General features: G+C 61.8%; 2 protein-coding genes across 2 annotated transcripts; both read right to left on the reverse strand.

The window, feature by feature from the left end:
* Positions 1–204: 204 nt before the first annotated feature.
* Positions 205–16,316, reverse strand: STAT2 (signal transducer and activator of transcription 2). The gene is made up of 24 exons (XM_084223656.1): positions 16,282–16,316; positions 15,474–15,952; positions 15,229–15,360; positions 14,034–14,184; positions 13,863–13,961; positions 13,680–13,772; positions 13,523–13,601; positions 13,357–13,442; positions 13,121–13,269; positions 12,890–13,048; positions 9,726–9,878; positions 8,404–8,424; positions 7,370–7,463; positions 7,207–7,263; positions 7,048–7,131; positions 6,867–6,965; positions 5,027–5,162; positions 4,884–4,933; positions 4,293–4,381; positions 4,073–4,209; positions 3,212–3,400; positions 3,040–3,097; positions 1,333–2,261; positions 205–461 (listed from the first exon to the last, which is right to left on the reverse strand). Exons 3-24 carry the CDS (start codon positions 15,357–15,359, stop codon positions 334–336), a joined length of 3,171 nt encoding a protein of 1,056 aa, XP_084079782.1. The 5' UTR covers position 15,360; positions 15,474–15,952; positions 16,282–16,316; the 3' UTR covers positions 205–333.
* A 1,035-nt stretch (positions 16,317–17,351) lies between these two features.
* On the reverse strand, positions 17,352–18,408 carry APOF (apolipoprotein F; the record flags this gene model as incomplete). Its single annotated transcript, XM_084223664.1, has 2 exons — positions 18,385–18,408; positions 17,352–18,260 (listed from the first exon to the last, which is right to left on the reverse strand). Exon 2 carries the CDS (start codon positions 18,234–18,236, stop codon positions 17,352–17,354), a length of 885 nt encoding a protein of 294 aa, XP_084079790.1. The 5' UTR covers positions 18,237–18,260; positions 18,385–18,408.
* Positions 18,409–18,629: the final 221 nt, after the last annotated feature.

Genomic DNA, 18,629 nt, shown 5'->3' on the forward strand with positions numbered 1-18,629 from the left:
CCCGGAAAGGAGGGGATCGGGGAGGGATCCCGGGAACGGAAGGGACCGGGGAGGGGTCCCCGGAACGGAAGGGACCGGGGAGGGGTCCCCGGAAGGGTTCCTGGAAGGGAAGGGGCTGGGGAGGGGTCCCCGGAAAGGGGGAGACTGGGGAGGGGGACCGAGGAAGGGTCCCGGGAACGGAAAGGGTTGGGGAAGGGTCCCCGGAAAGGGGGGGACCGGGGAGGTGTCCCCGGGAGGGAAGAGGCTGGGGAGGGGTCCCCGGAAGGGGTCCCCGGGAGGGAAGGGGCTGGGGAGGGGTCCCCAGGAGGGGAGGGGTCCCCGGGAGGGGAGGGGTCACTGGAAGTCGCTGGCGTCGATCTGGAGCGGGGGGAAGTCGGTGAACAGGGAGGGCACCGAGGGCAGCGCCGAATCCTCGGGCTGCGGCAGGAACGGATCGTGCTGGTCCAGGAGAGCGGCGCTGCCTGCGGGGGGACAGCGCGGTGACCGGGGACAGGGCAGGGGACAGGGCAGGGGACAGAGCAGTGCCGGGGACAGGGCAGGGGACAGAGCAGTGCCCAGGGGACAGGGCAGGGGACAGGGCAGGGGACAGGGACAGCTCAGGGGACAGCGCAGTGCCGGGGACAGGGCAGGGGACAGGGGACAGAGCAGTGCTGGGGACAGGGCAGGGGACAGGGGACAGGGCAGGGGACAGAGCAGTGCCGGGGACAGGGCAGGGGACAGAGCACGGCTCAGGGGGACAGCTCAAGGGACAGAGCAGTGACCAGGGGACAGGGCAGGGGACAGGGGATAGGGCAGGTGACAGGGGACAGGGCAGGGGACAGAGCAGTGCCAGGGACAGCCCAGGGGACAGAGCAGTGACCAGGGGACAGGGCAGTGACCAGGGGACAGGGCAGGGGACAGGGGACAGGGCAGGGGACAGAGCACGGCTCAGGGGGACAGCTCAAGGGACAGAGCAGTGCCGGGGACAGGGCAGGGGACAGGGGACAGCTCAGGGGACAGAGCAGTGACCGGGGACAGCTCAGGGGACAGAGCAGTGACCAGGGGACAGCTCAGGGGACAGGGCAGGGCTCAGGGGGACAGCTCAGGGGACAGGGCAGGGTTCAGGAGGACAGAGCGCGGCTCAGGGGGACAGGGCAGGGTTCAGGGGGACAGTTCAGGGGACAGAGCAGTGCCAGGGCAGTGACTGGGGACAGGGCAGGGCTCAGGGGGGACAGGGCAGTGCCCAGGGGACAGTGCAGGGCTCAGGGGACAGCTCAGGGGACAGAGCAGGGTTCAGGGGACAGCGCAGTGCCCAGGGGACACCTCTGTCCCCACCGCAGCCCCGCCACTCACCAGGGCTCAGCTGGAAGCTCTCCTCCAAGGTCGCCACCACATCCGGCATCAGCTCAGCCACTCCCAGTGTCCCCAGTGTCCCCGAGGGGGGACACTCCAGCCCCTGCAGCGACTGCAGCAGCTCCTGCACGTCCTGTCCCCCCTGCAGCAGCTCCTGCATGTCCTGTCCCCCTGGCAGCAGCTCCAGGTCCCTCAGCTCCGCTGGCAGTGTCCCCTGCTCCTCGGGGACCCACGGTGGCTCCACTGTCCCCTGCAGTGTCCCCAAGTCCCCTGAGGCCACCTGCAGACCCCCAGGCAGCACCTGCACGCTCCCCACAGCCCCTGGTGCCACCTGCAGCGTCCCCTGCATGCTGGGGACCCCTGATGTCACCTGTGGTGGCTCCAGCCTTTGGGGCTGTGCTTGTAATGTCCCCAAGCCTGTGGGCTGCAGTGTCCCCGGGCTTGTGGCCATCACCTGTGGTGTCCCCAGGCTCCCAGGGGTGACCTGCAGTGTCCCTGGGCTTGTGGCCACCATCTGAGGTGTCCCCAAGTTCCCAGGGGTGACCTGCAGTGTCCCTGGACTTGAGGCCACCACCTGAGAGGTCCCCAGGTTCCCAGGAGTGACCTGCAGTGTCCCTGGGCTCGTGGCCACCACCTGAGGTGTCCCTGGGCTTGTGGCCACCCCCTGAGGTGTCCCCAAGCTCCCAGGGGTGACCGGCAGTGTCCCTGGGCTCATGGCCACCATCTGAGGTGTCCCCAGGTTCCCAGGGGTGACCTGCAGTGTCCCTGGGCTCATGGCCACCACCTGCAGTGTCCCTGGGCTCGTGGCCACCCCCTGAGGTGTCCCCAGGTCCCCAGGTGTCCCCTGCCCCCGGGGCTGCAGCTGCAGCGTCTCCAGGTTCTCGGTGGCCGCCAGCAGCTCCTCCTCGGTCTGACGCCGGTTGGGCGGCCTGGAGGGACAGACAGCGGGGTGGGTCAGGGGGTGGGGGCAGGGATTGGGGTCAGGGGTCAGGGGGTGGGGTCAGGGATAGGAGATCGGGGTCAGGGATTGGGGTCAGGGTCAGAGATCGGGGTTGGGGTCAGGGATCATGGTCAGGGATTGGGGTCAGGGTTTGGGGTCAGGAGTCAGGGATTGGGGTCAGGAATAGGAGATTGGGGTCAGGGGTCAGGGATTGGGGTCAGGGATCAGGGGTTGGGGTCAAAGATTGGGGTCAAGGGTCAGGGTCAGGGGTCAGGGATTGGGGTCAGAAATCACGGTCAGGGATTGGGGTCAAGGGTCGGGTCAGGGATTGGGGTCAGGGATGGGGGTCGGGGATCATGGTCAAGGGTCAGGGATCATGGTCAGGGCCAGGGATCGGGGTCAGTGATCGGGGTCAGGGATTGGGGATCAGGGTCAGGATCCCTATCAGGGATCAGGGTCAGGGGTCAGGGTCAGGAGATTGGGGTCAGGGATCATGGTCAGGGTCAGGGATTGGGGTCGGGGATTGGGAATCAGGGTTGGGATTGGAGTCAGGGATCGGGGTCAGGGATCGGAGTCAGAGTTGGGGATTGGGGATAGGGTCAGGGATTGGGGTTGGGGATTGGGAGCTGGGGTCAGGGTCAGGGGATTGGGGTCAGGGACCGTGGCCAGGGCATCCCACAGCCCCACAGCGGTGTCCCCACAGCGCTGTCCCCACAGCGCTGTCCCCACAGCCGTGTCCCCACAGCGGTGTCCCCACAGCCCCTCACCTGGAGGACACGCGGATCAGGCGCCGGTTCAGGTATTTCTGGGACTCGCTCAGGTTCCCTGGGGACACAGAGCGGGGTCAGGGGGGTGGCAGGCGCTGCCCTGGCTCCGTGCCATGCCGTGCCAGGCCGTGCCAGCCCGTGCCAGGCCGTGCCAGCCCGTGCCAAGCCGTACCCTCCAGCCTCTGGCTGTAGTAGGGCCCGAAAGCCTCGTCCCGGGGGGTGCTGGGGTACAGGAACTTGAGGGGGTTTTCTGGATTCTTCTCCTCCAGGCTGGTGTGGTAGTCACGGATGATGTCAGGCAGGGCCAGCGACACCAGCTCCGAGGCTGTGTAGGGTTCCACGGCGGGGAACGTGGGGGACCCTGCAGGGGGACAGGGGGGACAGCTGGAGGGTGGCACAGCGTCCCACAGGACAGGAGATGGGAATTCGGGTTCAGCATCCTTGTCCATTTTTAACCTAAATCTGAATCCAGCTCCACCATTCTCATCCATTTTTAACCTAAATCTGAATTCATCTTCACCATTCTCATCCATTTTGAACCTAAATCTGAATTCAGCTTCACCATTCTCTTCAATTTTTAACCTAAATCTGGGGGGATCCCGGGGTTCCTGGGGGGGTCCTGGGGGTTCCTGGGGGGGATCCTGGGGGGGTCCCAGGGGGTTCCTGGGGGGGATCCTGGGGGAGTCTTGGGGGTTCCTGAGGGGTTCCTGGGGGTTCCTGGGGGAGTCCTCGGCGGGTCCTGGGGGGGGGGTCCTGGGGCATTCCTGGGGGTTCCAGGGTTCCCGGGGGGGCCTGGTAGGGTCCTGGGGGGTTCCCAGGGGGTTCCTGGGGGGTCCTGGGGGGATCCTGGGAGGGTCTTGAGGGTTCCTGGGGGGTTCCTGGAGGGTCCTGGGGGGATCCTGGGAGTTCCGGGGTTCCCGGGGGGGGGGGGCCTGGTGGGGTCCTGGGGTGTTCCCAGGGGTTCCTGGGGGGATCCTGGGGTTCCAGGGGTGTTCCCAGGGGTTCCTGGGGTGTTCCCAGGGGGATCCCTCACCTGTCTCGTGGTGCTCCACCCAGGTGAAGGTGACGCCCCCCAGGACACTCTCGCTGAAGCGCAGCAGGAACGTCCCCGTCCGCTTGGTCCTGAGCAGCCTCTCCTGCTGCTTGTGGCTCACGAAGCCCAGGATGAGTCTGGGGGAGGCACCGTCAGCCCCTGCTGGGGACCCCAGACCCCCCAGACCCCCCCCCCAGCCCCCCCCCAGCCCCACCCCTACCCGTTCTTCCAGAGCTGCTTGAGGTGCTCCTGGAGCAGCCCCAGGATCCCGTCCAGCCAGGCCCAGAAGGAGAAACCGGAGGCGCCATCCTGAGGGAGGGGACACGGAGGGGACATGGGGACATCAGGGGACACGGGGACATGGAGGGACATGGAGGGGACATGGGGACACGGAGGGGACACGGAGGGACATGGGGACACGGAGGGGACATGGGGACACGGAGGGGACATGGGGGGGACATGGGGACATGGAGGGACATGGGGACATGGAGGGACATGGGGGGGGACATGGGGACATGGAGGGACATGGGGACATGGGGACATGGGGGGACAAGGGGACATGGGGGGACAAGGGGACACAGAGGGGACATGGGGACATGGGGGGGACATGGGGACATGGAGGGACAGGGGAACAGGGAGGGAATGGAGGACAGAGGGAACATGGCCATGGGGACAGAGGGGACATGGCCATGGGGACAGAGGGGACAGGGCCATGGGGACAGAGGGGACATGGCCATGGGGACAGAGGGGACATGGCCATGGGGACAGAGGGGACATGGCCATGGGGACAGAGGGGACAGGCCCTACTGACCTTTGAGAACTTGTGCCAGGCCACGGTGCTGTCGGGCGATGGCTTCGAGCCTTGGGGTGAGAGCAGGGTGAGGGGGGACAGTGCTGCCGTGTCCCCCCTGTCCCCCCCTGTCCCCCCGTGTCCCCCCATGTCCCCAGCCTCACCCAGGAGTTTCTTGGCCAGCATCAGGAGGTTGTCCCGGCTGAGGCCCCGCTCGGCCACGCTCTGGAACTGCCAGCTCAGCACCTCGGCCAGCCGGGGCCACGGGGCCGGAGGAGGGGACGAGAAGAACTGCTGGGCCTGGGGACACGGGGGGACACGGGGGACACGGGGTGAGCGGGGCTGGGGACAGCGGGGGGACACGGGGGGACACGGGGTGAGCGGGGTGAGTGGGGATGGGGACACAGGGGGACACGGGGGGACACGGGGTGAGTGGGGCTGGGGACACGGGGGGACACGGGGGGACACGGGGTGAGCGGGGCTGGGGACAGCGGGGACACGGGGGACACGGGGGGACACGGGGTGAGCGGGGCTGGGGACAGCGGGGACACGGGGTGAGCGGGGCTGGGGACAGCGGGGGGACACGGGGGACACGGGGTGAGTGGGGCTGGGGACAGCGGGAACACGGGGGGACACGGGGTGAGCGGGGCTGGGGACAGCGGGGACACGGGGGGACACGGGGTGAGCGGGGTGAGTGGGGATGGGGACACAGGGGGACACGGGGTGAGCGGGGCTGGGGACACGGGGGGACACGGGGTGAGCGGGGCTGGGGACAGCGGGGACACGGGGGGACACGGGGGGACACGGGGTGAGTGGGGATGGGGACACAGGGGGACACGGGGGGACACGGGGTGAGCGGGGCTGGGGACACGGGGGGACACGGGGTGAGCGGGGCTGGGGACAGCGGGGACACGGGGGGACACGGGGGACATGGGGTGAGCGGGGCTGGGGACAGCAGGGACACGGGGGGACATGGGGTGAGCGGGGCTGGGGACACGGGGGGACACGGGGTGAGCGGGGCTGGGGACACGGGGGGACACGGGGGGACACGGGGTGAGTGGGGCTGGGGACAGCGGGGACACGGGGTGAGCGGGGCTGGGGACACGGGGGAACACGGGAGGACACGGGGGGACACGGGGTGAGCGGGGCTGGGGACAGCGGGGACACGGGGTGAGCGGGGCTGGGGACACGGGGGGACAGGGGGTGAGCGGGGCTGGGGACAGCAGGAGAGGATGGGGACACCAGGAGGGGATGGGGACACCAGGAGGGGACGGGGACACCAGGAGGGGACGGGGACACGCACTGGAGTAGGGGATGGGGACATGGAGGGGACAAGGACATGTGGAGAGGACAGGAAGGGGACATAGGTAGGGAAGGGGGACATGGGGAGGGGGGCACATGGACCTGGAGCAGGGGACAGGGAGCAGGGGATGGGGACATGTGGCAGGGGACAGGGACAAGGGCAGGGGATGGGGGCATGCACCAGGGCAGGGGACAGGGACCAGGGGATGGGACAAGGACCAAGGGACAGGACAAGGATTAAGGGACAGGGACCAAGGGACAGGGACCAAGGGACAGGGACCAAGGGACAGGGGACAGGACAGGGACCAGGGGACAGGGATAAGTGGCAGGGGATGGGGTTCAAGGGATGGGGACAGGCACCAGGGCAGGGGACAGGGACCAAGGTCAGGCACCAAAGCAGGGGATGGGACAAGGACAAGGACAAGGACATGAGGCAGGGCAGGGCACTGGGACCAGGGGACCACCTGGGACGGGGCCAGGCCTAGAACTGGGCACAGGGGACAACCAGGAGAGGGACAGGGCTGGGGAGGGGACAAGGAGCAGCGCAGGGGACAGGGGCAGGGGTGGCACGGGGCGGGGGTGGCACAGGGGCAGGGGTGGCACGGGGACAGGGGTGGCACGGGGCGGGGGTGGCACGGGGCGGGGGACAGGGGCAGGGGTGGCACAGGGGCGGGGGTGGCACAGGGCGGGGGTCCCGCTCGCCTTGGGGTCGGAGCTGAGCATGTTGAACCAGAGGACGGAGGCCCAGGCGCTGGAGAACTGGTTGTTGTTGGAGATGATGACAAAGGGCAGCGTGGTGGCCTGGGGAGGGGACAGGGCTCAGGCTGGCTGTCCCCAGCCCCCCCTGGCCGTCCCCAAGCCCCCCAAGCCCCCCAGCCCTCACCTCCAGCTCCAGCTCCAGCCCGCAGTAGGCGTAAGCCAGCGTGAAGGTGATGAGGTGCAGCTCCTCCGTCACGACCAGGGGGCCCTGCGGGGAGGTGACACCGCTGTCACCCCCCGGCCCGGCCCCCCCGAGGCCCCCCCAGCCCCAACCCGTGCCCACCTCGCCGCTGGCACCTTTGCCCTTGCCAGCCCTGCTGTCCTTCTGCTCCTTCAGCGTCTGCGGGGACGGCAGAGTCAGCCCGGGGTGGGGAGGGGTCCTCACCGCGCCCCCCGCCCCGGGGGGGGGGTTTGGGGGTCTGGGGGGGGTCCGGGGGGGTCCCTACGAGGTACTGGAAGTCGCAGACCAGCCCCTCCTGGGGACTGTCCCCGGCCAGGAGCGTTTTGCTGCTCGATGTCAGGATGTTGAAGCGGCGGAACCTGCGGGGCACAGACGGAGGTGGGGAGGGGGCGGGACCCCCGGGAGGGCACCTGGGGAGGGGGCGGGACCCCCGGGAGGGCACCTGGGGGAGGGGCGGGACCCTCGGGAGGGCACCTGGGGGGGGCGGGACCCTCGGGAGGGCACCTGGGGCGGGGGGGGGGGAACACCGGGAGGGCACCTGGGGGGAGGGCGGGACCCCCGGGAGGGCACCTGGGGCGGGGGGGGAACACCGGGAGGGCACCTGGGGGAGGGGCGGGACCTCCGGGAGGGCACCTGGGGGGGGCGGGACCCCCGGGAGGGCACCTGGGGGGAGGGGAGGGGGAACCCCGGGAGGGCACCTGGGGGAGAGGGGGGGGGCGGGACCCCCGGGAGGACACCTGGGGGGGGGCGGGACCCATGGGAGGGGTCACATTGGGGGGGTCGGGACCCCGGGAGGGCACCTGGGGGGGAGGGGAGGGGGGGGAACCCCGGGAGGGCACCTGGGGGCAGGGGAGGGGCGGGACCCCCGGGAGGGCACCTGGGGGGCAGGGGAGGGGCGGGACCCCCGGGAGGGCACCTGGGGGGGGGGCGGGACCCATGGGAGGGGTCACACTGGGGGGGTCGGAACCCCCGGGAGGGGTCACATGGGGGGGTGGGGTCGGGACCCCCGTGGGGGGCTATGGGTGGGGGGCAGGACCCCTCTCCAAGGAGGGGACACAGCCCAGCTGGGGGTGGGGGGTGGGATGGAGACCCCTGGGGGATGGAACCCTGGTAGGGACACACACCCCACCCCCCCCAGGATGGCAGGGGGGGTTCGGGACCCCCTCAGGGATGGCAGGGGGGGTTCGGGACCCCCTCAGGGATGGCAGGGGGGGTTCGGGACCCCCCCCAGGACAGGGGGTGGGGGTCGGGACCCCCAGGGTGGGGTCGCAGCCCCTCCAGCGCTGCCCCAGCTCTCACCCTTTGATGTTGGGAGGGTCCCTGCAAGAGACAAGGGGGGGTCAGGGCTGGTGGGACAGACAGAATATTGTAATAGCTAAATGTCATTGTATTTATATTTATATTTATATTTATATTTATATTTATATTTATATTTATATTTATATTTCTCTAATTTATTATAATATCTAAATTCTTAGTTTATTCTATATAACTTTTACCATAATTAAACAAATTTAAAATGGAATGAAATAATAGAATTGTTTATAATTATTTAATTTAAGAAATTAAAGAATTTATTTCAATCAATTAAAAATTAATAAATTAAATAATATCAGTCTTTCTCATTGTTATTTATTAAATTTAAAAAATTAATTTATTAAATCTAAATTTAATATATTATATAATATAATTACTCATAGTTATTACTTAATTAAATTTAATAATTTAATAAATAAATACATTAAATACATCATAATTATTTATAATTATTATTTAATTGAATATCTTGCATCATCTAATTAATAAAAAACAATAAATTTAATAATAGAATTACTTATTACTATTGTTTTACTTAATAAATTAAATAGTATAATTATTTATAGCTATTATTTAATTTAACAAATTAAATAATATAACGATTCATAATGATTATTTATTTTAATAAATTAAATAATTTAATTTAATAAATTAAAATCTAATATACGAAACAATCTCATAATCATTATTTAATTAGATAAATTAAATAATTTAACTAATTAAAAATTGAATACATTTAATAATATAATTCCTTATAATTATTTTATTTAATATAGGAAATAATACAATTATTTATTATTATTTACTTTAATAAATTAAATCATTTAATTTAATAAATTAAAATCTAATACATTAAACAATATAATAATCATTATTTAATTGGATAAATGTAATAATTTAATTATTTAAAAATTGAATACATTTAATAATATAATTGATAAATGAAATAATTTAATTATTTAAAAATTGAATACATTTAATAACATAATTCCTTATAAGTATTTTATTTAATATATTAAATAATAGAATTATTTATTATTATTTACTTTAATAAATTAAATAATTTAATTTAACAAATGAAACAATTTAGTTTAAGTCAATTCAATTTAATTAAATTTAATTCAATTTAATTCAATTTAATTCAATTTAATTTAAATTTAATTTAATTTTAATTTAAATTAAATTAAATTAAATTAAATTAAATTAAATTAAATTAAATTAAATTAAATTTAATTTAATTTAATTTTAATTTAATCTAATTTCCCAGCTCCTCGGAGCCCGAGGTTTCCCCCCGCCGGCCCCACCTGTCGATGTGGATCCGGGCCTCCATGCGGTGGTTGCGGTCCTGCAGCCTCACCAGCAGGCGGGCGCGCGTCGAGAACTTCCCGGCCGTGCGCAGCACCAGCGGCCGCTTCCCGGCGTTGGGGGTGCTGGGCTGCTGCTCCACCACGAAGGCGCTGGGCAAAACGGGGGGTCAGGGCTGCCCCGAGACCCCCCGTGCTCCTCGAGAGCCCCCCATCCTTCCTGGGCTGCCCCGAGACCCCCCGTGCTCCTCGAGAGCCCCCCATCCTTCCTGGGCTGCCCCGAGACCACCCGTGCTCCCTGAGACCCCCCTGTCCCTCCCAGGCTGCCCCAAGACCACCCGTGCTCCCTGAGACCCCCTCATCCTTCCCCGGCTGGCCCGAGACCCCCCAGTCCTCCCTGAGACCCCCCTATTCTCCCTGTGCTGCCCCAGACCCCCCTGTCCTCCCCAAGACCCCCCCATGCTCCCAGGCTGCCCCAAGACCCCCCTGTCCTCCCCAAGACCCCCCTGTCCCTCCCGGGCTGCCCCAAGACCCCCCGGTCCTCCCCAAGATCCCCCTATTCTCCCTGGGCTGCCCCCAGACCCCTCTGTGCTCCCCAAGACCCCCCTGTCCCTCCCGGGCTGCCCCAAAACCCCCCTGTCCTCCCTGAGACCCCCTCATCCTTCCCGGTCTGCCCCAGACCCCCCCAGTCCTCCCCAAGACCCCCCTATTCTCCCTGGACTGCCCCAGACCCCCCCCCCGGTCCTCCCCAGGCTCTCCCCACTTCTGAAAATCCTGGAATATCCCAGGTTGGAGGGAAGGCAAAAGGATCACGCAGGTTTAACTGCTGGTTTGGCATGGGACAACCCCAAAATCTCCTAAATCCCAACGTTTGAGAGGTGTCCAAACACCCAGAGATGGAAGGAACCCATCAGGGGGATCTCCAGCTCCTGGTTTGGCATGGGACAAACCCAAAATCTCCTGAATCCCAACGTTTGAGAGGTGTCCAAACACCCAGAGATGGGAGGAACCCATCAGGGGGATCTCCAGCTCCTGGTTTGGCATGGGACAAACCCAAAATCTCCTGAATCCCAACGTTTGAGAGGTGTCCAAACACCCAGAGATGGAAGGGACCCATCACAAGTCCAACTCCTGGCACAGGACAATCCCAAAACCTGCCCAGTCCTAAATCCCAATGTTTGAATGATGTCTGAACACCCAGAGATGGAAGGGACCCATCAGAATCATTGAGTCCAACTCCTGGCCTGGCACAGGACAACCCCAAAATCCCAGTCCCAAATCCCAACGTTTGAGTGGGATATTAACACCCAGAGATGGGAGGGACCCATGAGGGGGATCTCCAGCTCCTGGTTTAGCATGGGACAACCCCAAAAGTCCCCCCAGTCCCAAATCCCAACATTTAAGTGGTGTCCAAACACCCCCCGAGCTATGGAATATCCAGAGATGGAAGGGACCCATCAGAATCATCGAGTCCAACCCCTGGTTTAGCACGGGACAACCCCAAAAGTCCCCCAGTCCCAAATCCCAATGTTTGAGTGATGTCCAAACACCCAGAGATGGAAGGAACCCATCACAAGTCCAACTCCTGGCACGGGACAACACCAAAAGTCCCCCCAGTCCCAAATCCCAACATTTGAGTGATGTCCAAACACCCCCTGAGCTATGGAACACCCAGAGATGGGAGGAACCCACCACAAGTTCAACTCCTGGCACAGGACAACCCTAAAACCTGCCCAGTCCTAAATCCCAATGTTTGAGTGATGTCTGAACACCCAGAGATGGAAGGGACCCATCAAGAATCATCGAGTCCAACTTCTGGCCTGGCACAGGACAACCCCAAAATCCCAGTCCCAAATCCCAATGTTTGAGTGATGTCCAAACACCCAGAGATGGAAGGGACCCACCACAAGTCCAACTCCTGGCACGGGACAACACCAAAAGTCCCCCAGTCCCAAATCCCAACGTTTGAGTGGGATATTAACACCCAGAGATGGGAGGGACCCATCAGGGGGATCTCCAGCTCCTGGTTTAGCATGGGACAACCCCAAAACCTGCCCAGCCCCAAATCCCAATGTTTGAGTGATGTCCAAACACCCCCTGAGCTATGGAACACCCAGAGATGGAAGGGACCCATCAGAATCATTGAGTCAAACTCCTGGCCTGGCACAGGACAACCCCAAAATCCCAGTCCCAAATCCCAACATTTGAGAGGTGTCCAAACACCCTATGAGCTATGGAGCACCCAGAGATGAAAGGGACCCATCAGAATCATCGAGTCCAACCCCTGGTTTAGCACGGGACAACCCCAAAAGTCCCCCAGTCCCAAATCCCAACATTTGAGTGATGTCCAAACACCCAGATATGGAAGGGACCCACCACAAGTCCAACTCCTGGCATGGGACAACCCCAAAAGTCCCCCCAGTCCTAAATCCCAATGTTTGAGTGATGTCCAAACACCCCCCGAGCTATGGAATATCCAGAGATGGAATGGACCCATCAGGAGTCAAACTCCTGGCATTGGACAACCCCAAAACCTGCCCAGCCCCAAATCCCAACATTTGAGAGGTCTCCAAACACCCTCTGAGCTATGGAGCACCCAGAGATGGAAGGGACCCATCAGAATCATCGAGTCCAACCCCTGGTTTAGCACGGGACAACCCCAAAACCTGCCCAGCCCCAAATCCCAATGTCTGAGTGGGATATTAACACCCAGAGATGGAAGGGACCCATCACAAGTCCAACTCCTGGCACGGGACAATCCCAAAATCCCATCCAGTCCTAAATCCCAGTGTTTGAGTGATGTCTGAACACATCCTGAGCTATGGAACACCCAGAGATGGAAGGGACCCACCACAAGTCCAACTCCTGGCATTGGACAACCCCAAAACCTGCCCAGCCCCAAATCCCAACATTTGAGAGGTGTCCAAACACCCCCTGAGCTATGGAACACCCAGAGATGGAAGGGACCCATCAAGAATCATCGAGTCCAACCCCTGGTTTAGCACGGGACAACCCCAAAACTTGCCCAGCCCCAAATCCCAACGTTTGAGTGGGATATTAACACCTAGAGATGGAAGGGACCCATCAGGAGTCAAACTCCTGGCCCTCTGGGGGGAAGAGCCTTTCCCTGCTCTCCACCCTCAGCCCTCCTGGCCCAGCCCCACCTCTTCAGCAGGTGTGTGAGCTGCTCCTGCAGCCGCTGCTCCAGCAGGGGCGTCTCTGCCACCAGCGGGTCCCTGGCGTAGGTCACCTTGAGGCGCAGGTCCCCCAGCGCCCGCAGCAGCTGCCGCAGCTGGAACAACCCCTGGCCCAACTCGGTGAACCTGCGGCGTTCAGAGAGCTCAGAGGGGTCCGGCCGCAGCCCCCCGAGCCCCCCCAAGCCCCCCAATTCCTACCAGGTCTCCAGCGGGCGCAGGTTGGTGTCGCCGGAGCCCCCCAGGCACAGGCGCTGCTGCCGCACCCGCCAGGCCCCCAGCTCCTGCTGCAGCAGCTCCTGCAGGGTCTCGCTGCGCCCCAAAAGCTGCTGCATCTGAGCCAGCACCTCCTGGAGGGAGAGGTGGCTCTGAAGGGGGTGCTCAGGGTGGGTACGACCCCCCCCAAAACCCAGCCCGACCCCCCCTCCCCTCCTCACCCGCCGCTGCCGGTCCAGGTTCTGCAGTTTGGCCTGGAGGGACTGGAGCTCCTGGAGGTACCCGGGGTCCCGGTTCCCCTCCTCACCTGCGGGCAGGGGGGCGAGCTCAGGGTTTGGGGGGGCTCTTGGGGATGGGCACCCCCCATCTCCCCGGCGTGGGGCTCACCTGGCTGGTAGTGCACCTTGAAGCAGAAGTCGAAGGCATCCTGCAAATCCTCCAGGTGCCTGAAGGCTCGTTCGGCTTCCTGCGGGCACAGCGGGGTCAGGAGGGGCCGGGGGGCTCGGAGGGGGTCTCGGGGGTCGCAGAGGTGTGGGGGGGTTACCTGCAGCGCCGTGTGGAACTCGGCCAAGCGCCGCTGGATCTGCTGCTCCCGCCCGCTCTCCGGGGCCGGGCTGGGCGCGGGGGCCGAACCGCCCTAGGGAGGGAGGGAGGGAGACACGGGAGGGGTGGGGGGCGGCCGCGGGACCCCCGGGGTGTGGGGAGGGGGCACACAGCCCTGCCCTACCTGCCCCTCCGCCTGCCCCTGGCGCAGGATCCGCCGCTCCTCCTGCAGCAGGTTGGCCACCAGGTTGGCGAACGTCTCCGGCTTCTCCTGGAACTCCGCCTGCGGGGGGCTCGGGGGTGAGCGCGGCGCCGAGACCCCTCCCCACTGCCCTCCCCCGGCCCCGAAGCGCACCTGGAGGTCGCGGTGAGCCTTGCGCAGGTTGTGCTTCAGCATGAAATCCTCGTGGTCCGAGCCCAGGCTGCCCTGGCGCTCTCCCAGTAAGACCAGTAAGGAGTTGAAGAGCATGCGGGCGTGCGAGCAGAGCGGCTCCGCCGCCTGGCGCCTGCGGCAGCGCGGGCTCAGCGCCGGTTCTGCCCCGCCCGCGCCCCCTGCCCCTCCGATAGTTTATAAAAACCCCTTTGCCAGGGTTGCTTTCCTCCCGAGAAGCCCCAGAAATGCCAGCAGTGATTATCTGCTGCTGCGGAACGCGGGAGGCGCGTCCTGGATTGGTCTCGTGTGGATTGTTTTTACTTGATGACCAATCGTGGTCCGGCTCTGAGCAGTCCCGAGTTTTTATAATTCATTCATTTCTAGCTTTCTGATGAGATCCTTTCTTCTATTCTTTTAGAATTATTTTAGTATAGCTATTATATTATATTATATTATATTATATTATATTATATTATATTATATTATATTATATTATATTATATTATATTATATTATATTATATTATATTATATTATATTATATTATATATAATATGTATTATTTGCTATATATCATAGCTAATATAATATATTATATATAATAGATATTTTTGCTATATAGTATAGCTAAAATATTATATATAATAGGTATTATTTGCTATATAGCATAGCTAATATATTATATTATATATAATAGGTATTATTTGCTATATATCATAGCTAATATATTATATTATATATAATAGGTATTATTTGCTATACAGTATAGCTAATATATTATATTATATATAATAGGTATTATTTGCTATATATCATAGCTAATATAATATATTATACATAATAGATATTATTAGCTATATAGTATAGCTAATATAATATATAATATTATATATAATAGATATTTTTGCTATATAGTATAGCTAATATAATATAATATAATATAATATAATATAATATAATATAATATAATATAATATAATATAATATAATATAATATAATATAATATAATATAATATAATATAATATAATATAATATATCAGCCTTCTGAAACACGGAGTCAAGAGTTTCATCTCTTCCCTCGTCCTGGGGACCCTCGAACACCGCCACACCCCCGGCACCGCCCCCAGCCCCGGTTCCGCCCCGGTGCCGCCCCCAGCCCCGTTTTTCCCCCGGTACCAGTTCTGGCTCTCGATCCAGGCCGCCAGGGACTGGCGCACGGCCATAGGCAGCGCCGAGCCCGCGTACAGCTGGTGCACCTGCTCCAGGTAAGTGTTGGCCAAGCTCTGCACCTCCTGCCACTGCGCCATGCTGGGGGGGACAGCGGCTCAGGGGCGGCCCGGGGATCCCCCGGGGGTCACGGCGGGACCGGAGGATGAGGAACGGCCGCGTGTCCCGGCTGGGAACATCTGCACCCCGCGTACCTGCCTGCAGCACCGGCGGCCCGGGGTGCCGCTGGTCCCGGGGCTCCCGCTGCTCCCGGGGCTCCCGCTGCTCCCGGGGCTCCCGCTGCTCCCGGGGCTCCCGCTGCTCCTGCTCGGTCTTGGCTGCTCCCGGGGGTCCCGCTGCTCTCGGGGGTCCCGCTGCTCCTGCTCGGTCCTGGCTGCTCCCGGGGGTCTCTCTGCTCTGGTCCTGGGTGATCCCGGGGGTCTCTCTACTCTCAGGGATCCCTCTGCTCCTGCTCGGTCCCGAGGGTCTTTATGCTCCTGCTCAGTCCTGGGTACTCCCGGGGGTCTCTCTGCTCTGCCGGCAGCTCCCGGGGATCCCTCTGCTCTGGTCCTGGGTGCTCCCGGAGGTTCCTCTGCTCTGGTCCTGAGTGCTCCCGGGGATCCCTCTGCTCTGCCGGCAGCTCCCGGGGGTCCCCTCGCTCCCGCTGGGGTGGTCGCGGACCGGCAGCCGCGTCCTGCGGTGGGAGCAAGGGGTGAGCTCAGGGGTGTTCCCCACCCGGGGCGGGGGGCACACGCACAGAACGCCCACACGAGGGTCCCCAGCACCCCCAGGCCCCTCCTCAGACGCCCCCCTAGACCGGACCCCCATTGAACCCCCCCACTGAACACCATCCCCAGTGGGATGGGTACCCCTGAACGCCCCCCGCCCAGCGGGACCGCCCTCCAAGGGACGCTGTGTGTGCCCCAGCCGGGGTCCCCTGCCTGTGCCCCCCTCCCCAGGGGCTCTCCGGGCTTCAGGACCGCCCACGTCCCACCCCGGTTTCCCCCGGGACCCCCGACCCACCGGCGCCGGCTCCGGAGCAGGAAGGCGGAGTGGCCACGCCCCCTCCCCGCTCTGCTCGCTGATTGGTGGAGAGCGGAGCAGCGGCCTTGGCTGGGTTTGTTCATTTCCCCGGTTTTACGTCACGCGGGGGGGGCGTGGCCATGTGGGCGGGGTTGGTGGTGGGGCGTGGTCAGGGGGGCGGGGTCAGCGGGGGAGGGAATGGCGGGGGCCCGGGATGGGCGGGGGGACAGGGACAGAGACGGGGGGGACCGGGACAGGCCATAGGGACAGGGGCAGGCCCTAAGGACACGGACAGAGCCAGGGGGACAGCGACAGAGCCGGGGGGATGGGAACAGTCTGGGGACAGGGACAGAGCCATGGGGACAGGGACAGAGCCATGAGGACAGGGAGAGAGGCATAGGGCCAGGGGGACAGAGAGACAGCGACAGAGCCAGGGGGATGGGGACAGCCTGGGGACAGGGACAGAGCCATGAGGACAGGGACAGAGCCATGAGGACAGGACAGAGCCATGGGGACAGGGGGACAGAGAGACAGCAACAGAGCCGGGGGATAGGGACAGCCTGGGGACAGGGAGAGAGCCATGGGGACAGGGACAGAGCCATGGGGACAGGGGGACAGCAACAGAGCCAGGGGGATTGGGACACCCTGGGAACAGGGACAGAGCTATGGGGACAGGGGAATGAGCTATGGGGACAGGCCATGGGGTAGAGAACAAGCCACGGGGACAAGGGCAGAGCTGTGGGGACAGGAACAAGCCATGGGGACAGGGGGTACAGAATCAGGGAGACAGGGAGAAACTGCAGGGATGGGGACAGGGCCATGGGGACAGGGACACAGAGCCCTGGGGACAGGGACGGGCTGGAGGGAGAAAGAGCCCTGGGGACAGCGACAAGGCAGTGTGGCTACTGGGATGAGGCCAGGGCTGGGGCTATGGGGACAGGGACAGGCCCAGCCCAGCTGCCACCACGTGGCTCAGCCCGCCACGTGGCCAACCTGCCCCAGGGCAGGGTGACCCCGCACCGATTGTCCCCAAAGGCGACCCGCCACCAGCTGCCACACGTGCCCTTTATTCAGACGATGACCACGGCGCCGCTGTGCGCGGTGGGCACCGGCGCGGGCTCCCCGGCCGAGGTGAAATACCCGACGAGCGCCCGCACGCCGGCCTTGAGCCCCGGCTGCAGCCCCAGCTGCACCCCCATGGCCACCGGGCCCCCCAAGCCCCCGGTGAGCGCGGCCAGCCCGGCGTAGCCCAGGTCCTCGGCGGCCTCCAGCGCCCGCGTGGACGCCGTGGCCTCGCAGCCCTGGAAGGCGAAGTAGACGCTGGTGCCGAGGTTGTAGAAGATGCTGACTCCCGGTACCCAGTCCAGCACCCGGTGGGCTTCCCGTTCCCCCGCCGGGCTGCAGGCGTCCTCATCCTCCCGCCGGTGCCGCCGCACGGCGCCGCGGCACGGCCGGAGCCGCGGGAATTCCCGGCTTTCCCGGCTCGGGGGCGGCGTGGGCTCCGTGCCCGGCGTGGGGGGATCCGCGCAGGCAGAGCCCCCCGGGCTCAGGGCCAGGCTGAGGAGCAGCAGGGCCAGCGGCCGCGGCGCCGGAGCGCCCGGTACCCGCGCCAGCCCCCGCAGCAGCGCCGCGGCCGTGGGGGTGCCCAGCTCCCGTGCCAGCTCCAGCGCCTCGGGCTCGGCCTGGGCGGCACAGCCGGCCCTGAGCAGCGCCAGGGTCATGGCAGCACGGGCCAGCCCCCGGGGCAGCGGCGGCAACCGGGAGAAACCGGGCAGGGCGTCGGGGTGAAGCGCCTGGCACGGTACCCCCGGTGCCCGCGGCGGGGTGGGCTCTGCCAGCTCCGCCAGCTCGGCCAGCAGCGCCCGGTCACCGTCAGCCAGCCCGGGGGTGATGATGGACACGGCCGTGGCACGGCTGAGGATGAGGAGAGGGAGGAAGAGCAGAAGACGTGGCATGGTGGTGGTGGCTCTCAGAGGGGGCTGTGGAGGGGGGAGAAGGACAGAGCCCCGTCAGACCCCCGTGGCTGGGGGGGAGAAGGACAGAGCCCCGTCAGACCCCCGTGGCTGCAGCCCCCCGTGCCCGCCCCGTGCCCCGGCTCCTCACCGGCTCGCCGCTGTCCCCTGCCCCGTGCGGTCACCGCGGCCAGGCCGGCCCCGGGAGCCCTTTATAGCCGTGGTTATCAGGGAGTTGCGACACGGGGACAGGGACTGGGCACTCCCTGAGGCCAGGGCGGCTCCAGCCCCCAGCCCCCCTGCAGACCCACACACACCCAAGAAGGGCAAAAGTCACTTTTATTTATTTAGGCCCTGTCTAGATGTAAAAAGTTTTAAGAAAAAAAACCCGGAACC

This window comes from Fringilla coelebs (assembly GCF_963513975.1).
Source record: "Fringilla coelebs genome assembly, chromosome: 30".
NCBI classification, from domain to species: Eukaryota; Metazoa; Chordata; class Aves; order Passeriformes; family Fringillidae; genus Fringilla; species Fringilla coelebs.

Excerpts from the sequence above, each read along its gene's own strand:
- STAT2 (XM_084223656.1), bottom strand. The coding sequence starts at position 15,359 with ATGGCGCAGTGGCAGGAGGTGCAGAGCTTGGCCAACACTTACCTGGAG. Across the intron at positions 7,464-8,403 it reads GACCCTCCCAACATCAAAGG|GTTCCGCCGCTTCAACATCC; the intron begins GTGAGAGCTGGG and ends TGTGCCCCGCAG. Across the intron at positions 2,262-3,039 it reads CTGATCCGCGTGTCCTCCAG|GCCGCCCAACCGGCGTCAGA; the intron begins GTGAGGGGCTGT and ends CTGTCCCTCCAG.